General features: G+C 38.4%; 2 protein-coding genes across 2 annotated transcripts in view; both read left to right on the top strand.

The window, feature by feature from the left end:
• LOC148402680 (plexin-B1-like) overlaps positions 1-4,333 on the top strand; it is a 37,414-nt gene extending 33,081 nt beyond the window's left edge. Inside the window, exons 34-39 of the mRNA XM_088368883.1 lie at positions 191-351; positions 555-702; positions 1,081-1,145; positions 1,714-1,789; positions 1,969-2,043; positions 2,654-4,333. Coding sequence (XP_088225009.1) covers positions 191-351; positions 555-702; positions 1,081-1,145; positions 1,714-1,789; positions 1,969-2,043; positions 2,654-2,758 — 630 coding nt within the window. The 3' untranslated portion in view covers positions 2,759-4,333. The remainder of the gene's footprint in view (positions 1-190; positions 352-554; positions 703-1,080; positions 1,146-1,713; positions 1,790-1,968; positions 2,044-2,653) is intronic.
• A 1,479-nt stretch (positions 4,334-5,812) lies between these two features.
• Positions 5,813-11,832, top strand: LOC148402681 (SRSF protein kinase 3). Its single transcript, XM_088369323.1, has 12 exons — positions 5,813-5,862; positions 6,679-6,773; positions 7,228-7,336; positions 7,909-7,996; positions 8,097-8,184; positions 8,664-8,779; positions 9,010-9,172; positions 9,426-9,502; positions 10,084-10,191; positions 10,514-10,583; positions 10,673-10,765; positions 11,175-11,832. The coding sequence occupies exons 1-12, from the start codon at positions 5,813-5,815 to the stop codon at positions 11,357-11,359; spliced, it is 1,242 nt and encodes a 413-aa protein (XP_088225449.1). The 3' UTR covers positions 11,360-11,832.
• Positions 11,833-12,765: the final 933 nt, after the last annotated feature.

The raw sequence follows: 12,765 nt of genomic DNA on the forward strand, positions 1-12,765 counted from the left end.
GCTCAAGAGTTAAATATTGAGAATTTAGTAATGGTTAGCTTAAAATTCATGTGCCGGTAAAATAAGGAGTTCAGATCAGTGCTGTTTCAAGTCCACACGTGATACTTTTGTACTGTTGCTGACTGAAGTATTTGGATGTATATTCTTTTTTTCTTCTCTCATCGATTTGTCTTACTTGACTCTTTGTCAGGGCACACTGCAGAAGTTTGTGGATGATTTATTCACAGCAATTCTCAGCACCAGTCGTCCCGTCCCTTTGGCTGTCAAATACTTTTTTGACTTGTTGGATGAACAGGCCCTGCAGCACAACATCACCGACCCGGAAACTATCCATATCTGGAAAACCAACAGGTAATGGCCAGTTTAAAAATACATATACGTACACATAATAATAAAAAAACAAAAAAGTTGAGAGGTGTGTAATAATGTTGAATTACTAAATGAAACCTAAAAGTATTTTCTTACTGGTTCTTACAAAGAGAACTGGTTTGTTTATTGCTCTCTTCCTTAGTTCTTTCAAAAGAGCTGATGCATGTGATTGTCTCACCAAACAGCTTACCACTGCGATTTTGGATCAACATCCTAAAAAATCCGCAGTTCATCTTCAACGTGCAAACCTCAGACCACGTGGACGCTGTGCTGTTTGTCATCGCTCAGACTTTTATGGACTCCTGCACAATTGCTGACCACAAACTAGGACGGGTGAGCTCATCATAGTTCAGCAATATACAACTGCTGCAGAGCGCTTTCTAAAACCACTACACTCGTACTGTCACTGCAATTATTGCTTATTCACTGGCCACATATTTAGGTATACCTGATGAGAGCCACCAGGCATTCCTAGAACAAAAATCTGTGAATGTACTGCTCTAATATGACATTACCTCAGCAAAAAACTCATAAGTTGATAAGTCATTGAATGTTTAGTGTTGTATGTAAGAGTAAAATCATTTGATTATTATTCTTAGTATTATTTAAAAGGTCTGAAACCCAGCCCCGGAAGGAGACATGTATTACTTACCTGAATGCTTATTTGAGAATGAGGACACAATTTGTCTTCAATTTGTCTTCCTATCACAGGACTCCCCCATCAACAAGTTGCTCTATGCCAGAGACATCCCGCGCTACAAACAGATGGTTGAGAGGTAGGAAATGTTGGGCAGGCAGTCAGCCCATTGACCCGGGGCGCTCCGCAATGGAGGAGAGGGAGGCCTGGGACAATCTGTCAGGGCCAGACAGTAGGTAGACGAGGCCTGCGAGGCTTCCATGCTTGGATGCGCTCAAAGCAGACACGCCGTACTCACTGCTGTCTGCTGCATATTACACTGGTAATGGGTTGAAGCTTCATTAGACAAGAGTTTTTTTGATGTAACAAATATGTCTAGTTTATTTGCCCTGTTAAGTTGTTATTTTAGCAAGGGTGGCTTCTGTCGAGAACAGTGACATTCTCTTTGGATTTCTAAACACACATTTAAGGCACTGTAAAAATGACCTTGATATGAACTTTCATCACATTCCTCATGATTGTCAAAATTATTTTAATCATTAAAAAAAACATCATCATATCCTTCCCACTATCAGTCACGATTGATAGTCTTTATAGAAGGTACAATTGATGAAATGATTATTTCAGCACTCAACTGGCTGAAATTGTCTTTCTTCATGAATAAAAGGCTTTCTTATTTTTATATTCTACCCTTTTGCTTTCTCCAGGTACTACGCCGACATCCGCCAGACTATCTCAGCAAGTGACCAGGAGATGAACTCAGCTCTGGCAGAGCTCTCCCGTGTATGTTACCTTCCATGTCTTCCCATGTTGGAAAATGTTGTCCTGGGTTAGAACCTGTGAATCATTCATAGTGGTATCCTTTTGAGAGGGATGTTGAGTTTAAAATGAATTATGAATGCAAACAAATGCGGCTCTTTCACCCCCGTTGGTTCATCTCTGTTTTCACCCGTCTAACGCAGAACTATGCCGGTGAGGTCAACTTCCTGGTGGCTTTGCATGAGCTGTACAAGTACATCAACAAGTATTACGACCAAGTGAGTGTCACAAAATCATCCAATGTGACAATTCAATGTAGACAGTAGATGATACATTCATATGAGATGTGGTTATTTTACTGCATACTAAAGAATAATTAAAATCAATGAATTTGATATGCAATGACATATATGACCCTTTTTTCAAAAATGATATTTACGAAAAGCAATTTAATATTTAGCCTGAACCATACCCAGGTTAATAAGGTTTGTAATAACCCAATTTGTGTGTCAATCCGTCACGACTTCAGCGAGTTACGAGAATTTAAGCGAGTCAACCACCTGCTTTAACTCAGACTACAGCATAGCGCATCAGAGCAGTTGCCTGAAAAAGAAAATAGATGGATAAATATCAAAGGCTATGTGAAGCAGCCAAGTTATTTGAGTCATACTAAAGCTGTGTGTGTGTCACACATTAAGGTGACAAAGTGGCGGTGAGACCCTGTTAACCTTGGGTTGGGAAGGACAATAATAAGAATTTAACATCATAAAAGCATCATCAATGCATTAAATGTAATAATGAATTTTCTTCTCAATACCGTAATGCAATTCTCTTGACAATACGGTATATTTATTTTGAATTTGACATATTTTGTCCCAATGCGATTAGATTATCTCAGCCCTTGAGGAGGACTGCACAGCCCAGAAGATGCAGCTTGGTTACAGATTGCAACAGATTGCTGCCGCCGTCGAGAACAAAGTCACAGATCTATGACCAAACTGCCAGATACGTTTTCCCCTTTACCCACAAAGACTTTGAAGGGAAATTATCCCGCCTCTTGAAAAGCAGAACAATTTTTTACACAAACAAAAAGTGGAGCATTTGAGAAAGGGAAACAGTAAGGAAGGATGTTTTCTTCCCTCGGTGGCTTTTAATGAGAAACCACACAGAACATTCCTAAAAATGTACAAAGTACATGCTTTAGTCCTCAGATGACACAGTAGATGAAGAAAAGGGCAAAAAGGTGTGAGAGTACTTGACTTGAATGCCTAGTCCAGCTGTTATAAATGTCTTAACAAAAACACATTAACCTTTGATGGAAATTGTCCTAGACAAATGTGCTTCTAGTTTCCTTCAGTTATTCTTTCGCGTCTTACTTAATTCATTGTGGACCCAATTACCACCAGTTCTTATTGGCTATACTGTGCTCTAGTTATTGTCACATTTGTGTCACAGAAACAGCAAATGAGTTAACAAAATCACTTTTAAAGGTTTTATCATAAGTAAGTTTTCACTCCAAAATAGATCCGTCCAACATGTTATCTGTATTTGGGCCTCCCCTTCTCGCAAATCAGTAATAACAAGATATGTGCATTCTTAAAAAGTCACTAAAGAATTCCCATTATTGGTGCCTATGAACAAGAAATTTTTGATTGTTTTGTTGTTAAGGAAGGCAGCTTTTTTTTTACTAACATAAGGAGTTCAAGCAAATGTCATTGCTGTTTTTTTTTCATTGTGTCATTCAAACATTTGTGACTTGATTGACAGACATGGCAGAGACAGCTTTTTGGTGTTGCTGTGAGCATCCTTACATTAGCATTTAACACCTCTGTTCCAAAGTAAAGACTCACTGAGCCGTTACTGAAGCTTTGATCCACTCAGTTTTGTTCATGATTATTTTGGTCATTTCTCATATCATCAAGTTCTTTGCAACATTCATCCAGGTTTTTTTCTATAAACTAAAGTGGATTAAGAAAAATGTGTATAAAACCTGTCCCCACAGAACAGCTCATTTTACATCTTATGTTAGCTTACTGAAGGTACCTTTGTTCCTCTATGAACTATGTTGCTTTTAAGTTTTTAATTTATTTTTATTTATTGAATAGCTTATGTTGGTAAATGTGATTGAATTTTGTCACTGAGGTGCCCTTCCAAGTTAATTGTATTTTATTTTTATTTTCAAAACAAAAAAGAGATATATTTTAGACATTTGTTTAAGATGTGAGGTCTTGCTGTGATTTAAACAAAAACTCAGCAATTTTCACCTTATGTGGTACGGAATAATACTTCAAGTTCTGTTCATGTACATACACGTTAGTGTCGCTTGTAGCTTGAGTGCGAATGCAAAGTTGCTGTTAATTGTTGTGACTTTTTTTTTCTGTAGTTGCACACTCTACCCAAGTAATCCTGACCTAACCAATGACTGAATGTGCTGCAATAAAGTGTTCCCGGTTCTAACAATTGTTTGAATTATTATAACCCACCAGATTAACAGTTGTCTTGTGAGCAGAATAATACATAATTTTTTGGGCGGGATGTTTATACTGATTTTAAATGTAGCGACTCAAGTAAAGAATAAATTACCCAGTACAGATACAGACTGATATCAATAGTCCTTTTTTTTTTTTTTTCTTTTGCCAATAAACTCATTTTATATATATTTTTGGATCAGAAAAATAAAACTTGCATTCATTTTTAATATCAATTTGTTAGGGAAAAATTAATGGCAGGTGGAATGCCAATTTTTTGTTCCCAAAATTTAGATGCTTCCACGTGTTGGTGGGATGCCAGCAAAAGAATTGGAGACAATTCAGTACAAAACTCTTCTGTCACATATCACAAGAAAATAACACCAACCATCCAAGGAAACAATCTTTCTGCCAGTGACATCATCAGGCTCCCGGAGCTTTCGATCTAAATGAGGGCATTCCAAGATCTGCTAAAAATAATCCGAAAACAAGGCTGAAATTACTAGTAAGTCTGTTTAAGGGGGAATTTTATTTTTAGAGACATTTTTAACTCCAAGCAACACCACCTGCGCTTTGAACTGATGCGACCACTGTGTCACCGGCTGGGACTCTAATGCACTGACCACGGCGCTATAAGGTTAGGATGCTCTGTTGGTGATTACCACAGTCTTGAAAGCTAGGTTGAAAACCACTAGGTAGCGCTGCGATCTACATGAGCATTAATCTGCTTGTGTTTTGGAATGTAAGACTAGAGGCAATGGAAAATGAGATTGGAAACATTGCTTGCAAGCATATGCACACACACACACGCACGCACACACACATGTTCTGAGAAGTCTCTTTAATGCAAGCCTAAACTGAGTTGTACTGGAGCCTATCCCAGCAGACTATTTATACAAGAGGCTGATACTGATATTCACTGGTCGCCAGCCAATTAGATAGACCATTCACACTTCAATTTCCCATGAAAACCAGAAGAAATGAAAGGGAGGTCTGGGAAAAAATGTAATCTATGTAAAAATGTTGACCATCCCTGATTTAGAGTCACTAAACTGGAGTCGTGGAAGAATACTTATACAGGCATTGGGAGAACTGCGACAATTTCAGAACTGTAAGGCGTATGTGCTGAAGTACATTTGAATTTAGTAAGTGATTTATTAGTGAATGACAAATTAATCCAATCACAAAAGTCCATCAGATACGGGAGGTGGATTTTGTGTCTCCAGATACATTTACATAACACGAACTGCTATACTATAATTGGCGTGTTGGACGAAGGGGATCCCGTTCTCGTGCCAGGTTTCTGCGTGTGACCCATATGACCTCCCGGTCATGCTAGCGATACACACGCAAAAAAAGCAACAGCTGTAACTCCTTGAATTCTTTTCAGTCAGACTGGACTTTGAAAATAAGCAACAGATAGACAGTAACAGAGAAATACAACACTGAATGTATCCCAATAATAAATTTGGGACCAGGACCAGAAAGTGTCTCACTTTCCGTATATGGCTCAGTGGAGTTGATGACCGTTAATCTTTTCCACTTCTTGAACCGCTGTTGTTTCTGCAGGTCGGACAGGATGGAGAGGAGTTGCCGTTCGCGCTACACCGCCCCTCTTCAACATCACGCGTGAGTTGCAAGTGTTTTGTTGAGACTGATTTAAAAAGTGAACTATCTGCAGCAAACTGTATACTGTGGTTGTAGTAATAGTAGTGGAATTTTATGAAATTCAGAACTTCACAGAGAAAGAATGCCATTATTATTTTAGACGAGTTTCAGACCCGTTAGGAAGACCTGGATTTTTTATTTTTGATCAACATGAGGTGCTGTCTAAATCCAGTTTTGGGTGTGCTTTTTCTGGCTGATTATTCTCTTGTAGCCAAAGTTACAGCAGGTAGTTTTTGGCTACAAGGTGCTACCAATTCATTAACATCTGAGCTGTAAATAGTCTGCTTTTAGAGATGCAAGTCTGTTTGAACTTTTTTACAAGTAGCAATGTGAGCCCAGTCCTAAATAGGTGACACATCAGCACAATCACCAATGTAGGGTATGATGTGTTTAGATTTGTAGCTCTGTCAATCAGCAGGATCAGAAAAACGGGACAAAAAGTGTCCACAGAGTGTTGTCTGATAACTAACTCTGACCCAGGCTGCTTCGGATAGCTGAGTTGTAAGGGAGACATTTGGCCTCATTTTCCTTAAGTTCTAAGTGAATAACACAGGCATCTTAATTTAAAAAAAAAATTGCAGGCAATAGGTATCTGTAAAGTTGCAGCTCTAAAACAGAGTTGTTTGGCCTTGATGGAGGTATGCTATGTATGTACGGAGTTGTTGTCTTCACATTCTTGTGTGTGTGTGTGTGTGTGTGTGTGTGTGTGTGTGTGTGTGTGTGTGTGTGTGTGTGTGTGTGTGTTTGTTTGTGTGTGCATGTGCATGTATGTCTCAGGAGTAAATCTAGGTTATCTCTTAGTTCCGAGGCCCTGGAATCCCTCAAGCAGCTGGAGCTCAAGGACGTTGAGAACCCAAGAGAATACTGTTATGGTATGAGGACATTTCTTAACTTCCACCATTATACACATAAGCTAATATAATAATGTGTGTAATTGGAGGACACCACAGAGGAAGCCACTGTTGTCCAAAACAATGTATTCCTAAGTTTATCGTTGTGCTGGTCTGATCTTTGACAAAACTCCAGTTTCTGTTTGATGTAGTATTAGTGTCCGTCTCTAATACCACAATAGCTGTTGTCAGGATCTTTACACTATGATTGATTGTTTATTAATATGGCCGGCCTCTCACTCAAAATCCACTGGGGCTAAGCTCCAGCTCAACCCTGACCTATAAATGAGGACAAGCTAAATAGAAAATTGATGGATGACTTATTACATAATACAGTATTATATACAGTATGGAAAGACATGAGATGCAATACCAGAAATAGCTTGAAGATAATGTTCTATGAGGAATATCAGTTTTCCCTGTCTTATTTCCTCAGGTGGCTATCACCATGTGCAGATTGGCGACACGTTCAACAGAAGATACAAGGTGCTCTCCAAGCTTGGCTGGGGATACTTCGCCACAGTGTGGTTCTGCGTGGACCTCAGGTAGATCCAAACTTGTACTGATTAGTTTTATATGATATGATACGATATATAATATTTAAATGATTACTTCATATAACTACAATAATATGCATTACTTCATTTTGAGCAATTTATAAATCACGCATGAAATGATCCGCTCTTGTTCATGCACCATGTCCCGCATAAATCATTCAATAATGTATTAAAAAAAAGGGGGGGAAAAAGTGCATTAAGAGGATCAGGTAAATATTTTTTACAGGATTTCTTAAGAACAGTTACTGACTACTCGTACTGTACTCGTTGGACAGTACGATATCATACTACCATCAGCAATTAAACAGACTTCCTTTAACTAAAGTTTAAGGAAAAAAAGAGGATAGGGCTCATAAATCTTGAGTATTAACTGCAGTTAAAGTCTACATGATTTGAATTTAGATTTCAAGATGTACAAAAATGTTTGCACTACATTTCCTTACATTCTGTGCTTACAAGCACTGCATAGCTACATACGTTATCTCCAAAAACCATGGAGCGTTTGATTTAAGCATATCTCTGCTACTAGTGATGACAGTCATCTTTTGTGCTGTTTTCAGTTTGGGTCGGCATGTTGCAGTGAAAGTTCTGAAGAGCGGAGCTGCTTTTGCTCAAGCAGGACAGGATGAACTTACTCTCCTACGATGTGTCAGTCCAACTGTTTTCCTACAACTTTTCCATTGCCTCTTAATTGTGTAATTTGATTACTCCCACTCTCTTATTCCTCGCCACATTGTCTTCTTTGTAGACCGCTGGTCCCACAAGCCAACATCCACACAGTCAAAGGATTGTCCGTCTGCTGGATGAGTTCAAGCTGGCTGGAGACAATGGCGTTCGTATCCTCACTCATACCAGTTTGATCCATTGGTTGAAATTGCTAAACACGATCCTTGATTTTTTTTTATTCTGTTGAAAGTGAACTCATTTGCCATCACGTTACTTGGCACTGAAAGGCCACTCCTACCACACACTGGTAGAACTGCCTGGTTCATTATCTCTGTCCTGTGCCGTTTCTTCCTATCAGTTAGAAATGAGGTGAGATGAGATATGCGAGGCACATCATTGTCAATCAACAGCAGAACACTACACTTATAAAACCAAGTGTAACAGTTAAGAATGTTAGAAGGTTAGTTAAAAAAACTGATTTTGAGTTTCACCTAATAAAAGATTATTTCTATTTCCAGTTGAAACTGCTTCCTATTCTGAATAAAATGCTGGTAAAGGTGCATTTTACTTTGTAGAACAGATGTTGATGATAGTTGTTTCATATCAGAGGTTTCACTGAACTTGTGGTCATTGAGTTGACCTTAATAAGAGCTGTTGGACACGTGTCTTGTAATGGAGGCGCTCGGACCAGACCTGAGAAGCTTGCAGATGCGCTCTGGGAACACCCGACTGTTGCAGCCATTTGTCAAACAGATAGTCACCCAGGTACATTTTAATAAAAGGTTTTCGTCTTATTTGATAAATTTTTCCTATTGATACACAAACATGTTAAAACAAAGGGTCTTGGAACCAATTATCGGCGATAAACGAGGGATTACTATATATATATATATATATATATAATAGTAAATGTATATATATAGAGAGAGAGAGATGCATTTACTATTATTATTATTATAGTAAATAATAATAATCTTATTTTATGTTACCTTTAGGTTCTGCAAGGTTTGGATTACCTTCACACTCATTGTAAAATCATCCACACAGACATCAAGCCAGAGAACATCCTGCTGTGTCCAAAAGAGCAGTCCCAGACTGGACCAGTATTTAACAGCACTGTGTCCAGTGGACTAAAGGGAAATGAGGCTGACACCACAGGCACTGTTTGTTTATTTTCTTGCTTGCTTCAATGTGTTTGTCGTTGATATATACTATTCATTCATTTATCCATTCATTCATTGACTGACTGGGAGTATGAATGTAAACTGAGAAGCTAAAAATAACTGACCGCAAATGGGATAAAGTTGTCTGAATATGAGATTGAGTAGTGTTCAGTGTTCTCTATTTGAATTTCATTATTTAATATATTTAGATTAAATCAATCCTTATTTTCCCTGTCATTTTCTTCTAGGAAGACAGGACCTGATTCCCTGTGTGTTTCATGATGCCACAGTGAAGATTGCTGACCTAGGCAGTTCTTGCTGGGTGGTCAGTCACCTCTATTGCTTTGATTCACTCAAATTTAATTTAATTTCATTTAAATCTCTAAAGAAATTGTCTTTAATAGAAAGGGGAAGGGAAAAAAGAGATGTGAAAATGTAGAGTATCTGTACCATACATAAATATCCTGCGCCGAATCAAGAAAAATTGATGATGATTGGGAAAAAAACGAGTATCCATGGATTCAGAGTAGAAAGAAGGTGGAATTTAACAAAAGAATGAAATGTGAAGTGGTGAGTGGATCAGTCGAAAACTCCCACTATGATGACAGAAGAGCCTCTTTAGTGTGAGTTTACCAGAGCTTCATTAGCATACAGTGTGGTGCTGCGATATTAATAAGATTATCCATGTAATGCGGTTTTTAATTAAAGTAAAAGTAAGAAACAATTTGATACATTATTTTTGCTCGAGGGTCCCTGCTACTATTGTAAATTTAACGCTCTGGTGAATCCAAATGGATATTGGTAAACATAATTTAAGATTTAAGCGGTTTTATATGATTTCTGACTTCCCAGTACATAATATGTTCATGATTTTTTTTTTTTTTTACCCTTTGTTTCTTTGAGCAGTACAAACATTTCTGTGAGGAGATCCAGACTCGTCAGTATCGCTCACTGGAGGTCTTACTGGGCTCTGACTATGGCCCACCAGCAGACATCTGGAGCGTTGCCTGCATAGTGAGGAACCAATTTAGATTGGGGTTTTTTTGTCACTAAATGAAATTTCCAAATCAGATGTTAAATCTTTATTTAGTTTTTTACCTTATTATTTGTATTCCTTGTGTACACTCCTTTTTGTTATGAAGTTAGCTTGTGAAGGCAGTTGCACTAGTGGTTATAAAATAAGGTAATAAATAGTGCTTTGTAGTTTAGGTTTGGTCCACCAATCATGGTGGATGCCTCATTCTTTCTTTTGAGGAAGAGCACTGGAGGTTATTTTGAATGAATGCTCACTAGATTCACACTATTTCTGATGCAGTTTCTCTCTTCATTTTCTTAGGCCTTTGAGTTACTCACAGGAGACGCTCTGTTTGAACCCAAAGCAGGCGCCTCCTTCTCTCTGGAGGAAGGTAGGTGTCCATTACAGTTAATTAGTGCTATGAGATTAAATGAGATTATGGGGAGCACCGGCCATATAACGCAATCTGTATATGCTCAGATCACATAGCCCAGATCATGGAGCTGCTCGGTAAAATCCCACCAGCCGTCGCTATGTCTGGGAAATACTCTGCAGACTACTTCAACCACAGAGGTAAGATCAAGTGCATTTGTTTCTGTGACTTTTAATCTTGCATTGTAATTGTGAACTTTTATTTGAAGTCCTTTTCGTTTAAGGATTTTATGACATCAGGTAGGGCACAGCAATGACGAGTGGTAATTTGCATAATCTTCCTGGAGTACGCCAGTATCTCCAGCACCTGCTTTTCAAAAACATGCATTTGACAATCAAAGTTATCGACACTACTTGGCTTCTAATTTGCAAATATTTCAATGAGAAGGCTTGTTACTTTTTGGTCGATGGGCCGCTAATTTTTGAAGGAACTACTTAACTACCGTGACGCACCACCTTGTGTCCTTTACAATTAAATGTGTGCAATCAAAATAGATGGAAGAATAGCAATAAAACAGTATCATTAGTGTCAATGCTTGTCATTACCTAGGCGACTTGCAACGTGTTGGACCACTGAGGATCTGGAGTTTGTATGACATTCTGGTGGAGAAATACCACTTCCTCTTGGACGAGGCCACCACCTTTTCTGACTTCTTACTTGACATGTTGGATTATTACCCAAAGAGGAGGGCCACTGCAGCACAGTGCCTCCTTCACCCTTGGCTGAACTCCTGATGTAACTGGCTGGAAAGACCAGCACTTCCACAAGCTCTCACAGACTTGATGGCAGATTCGTAATGGTGACGTTAGGTTAGGCCAATGTCAGATTTAGCACAATTCTTCGCCATTGCAAACTCGACCCACACCAATAATCTGATCTAATCCATCCATCCATCCATCCATCCATCCATCCATCCATCCATCCATCCATCCATCCATCCATCCATCCATCCATCCAGTTTCATCACCAGTTTCATTCTTCATTTCTTTCATTCTCCAGGCTGTTAGGACCCTGAACTCGCTACCCCCTTCTGTGTAGCGTGTTGCACTTTTGCGCTATTTTCTGGAATGTCTGCTGTACGCTCACTTTCTCCTTTTTGCTCCTTTTTGCTCCTCTTATTTATTTGTTGTGTTATTTATTCATTATTTATTCAGCACGCTGTTGTTTAATTGATTGTCTATTGTGTGCCATGTCTTGTCACCGTGGGATAGCGGGGAATGAAATTTCGGTTTCTTTGTGTGTCTTTGGCATGTGAAGAAATTGACAATAAAGCTGACTTTGACTTTGACTTGACAAACGTTAATATGATTTTATATATGTTTTTAAAACAACCTCCCAAAATGTTGATCGTGATTATCATATAAGTGTACATTTTTTTTTGTACAAAATTCTCTGTTGTGGCAGTGAGTATTTTAAATGGAAAAAGCTTTCTGGGCCAGGAGGTGAGTTGTGGCCATGTCACAGAGGAAGCTCACCGAGAACCAGCCGCCATGAATAAAACTACTTATATAACGAAGTAGAATCAATTCATATAACCTGAAGTGAATGATGTAGGCTACTCACGCAAAGCAGTTGGAGCCAAAGTTGTGGTAATAACACTGCCTCGTCTGTCACAGCCTCTTCTGTTCAAATCCCCGGGCTCGTAGTACTTGTCCTTAAATGAACACAGACGTGAGAACCAAACAAAGTACCAATGAAATGGGGTAATCTCGTATAGTTTGAGTTTATGAGTCAAAAACCAGTAGAATATTTTCTTAGAAACAAAAGGTCCTACAGCCTGACACTTGAGCTTCGAGCTTGATCCACAGGAATGTTTTAATTTGCTTGATCAGATATTTTTCTCTCTCAAAATTTACAATTTTGTTGACTGGTGAGATTACATTTTCAGAAACTACTCCCTTTATCTAAAAAAACCGTTGTGACTTCATTTACTTAACTTTGCAGTTTTCCTTAAAATTACAACCTTATTCACATCAAAGTTTAGTAGTATTGATATTTCCACAAAGAATAATTTGTTTTTTTTTTATCTCATAGTAGGCTGGCTACTATGTTCTCCTTTCTAAAGTTGCATCTATCTTCCGGTGTTCACACAGCATTATTATTTATTTATTGGTTTATGAATACTCACTTGGTCAGTATC

This window comes from Syngnathus floridae, chromosome 2 (genome assembly GCF_059516105.1).
Source record: "Syngnathus floridae isolate MCC-2025c chromosome 2, RoL_Sflo_1.0, whole genome shotgun sequence".
Classification (NCBI taxonomy): Eukaryota; Metazoa; Chordata; class Actinopteri; order Syngnathiformes; family Syngnathidae; genus Syngnathus; species Syngnathus floridae.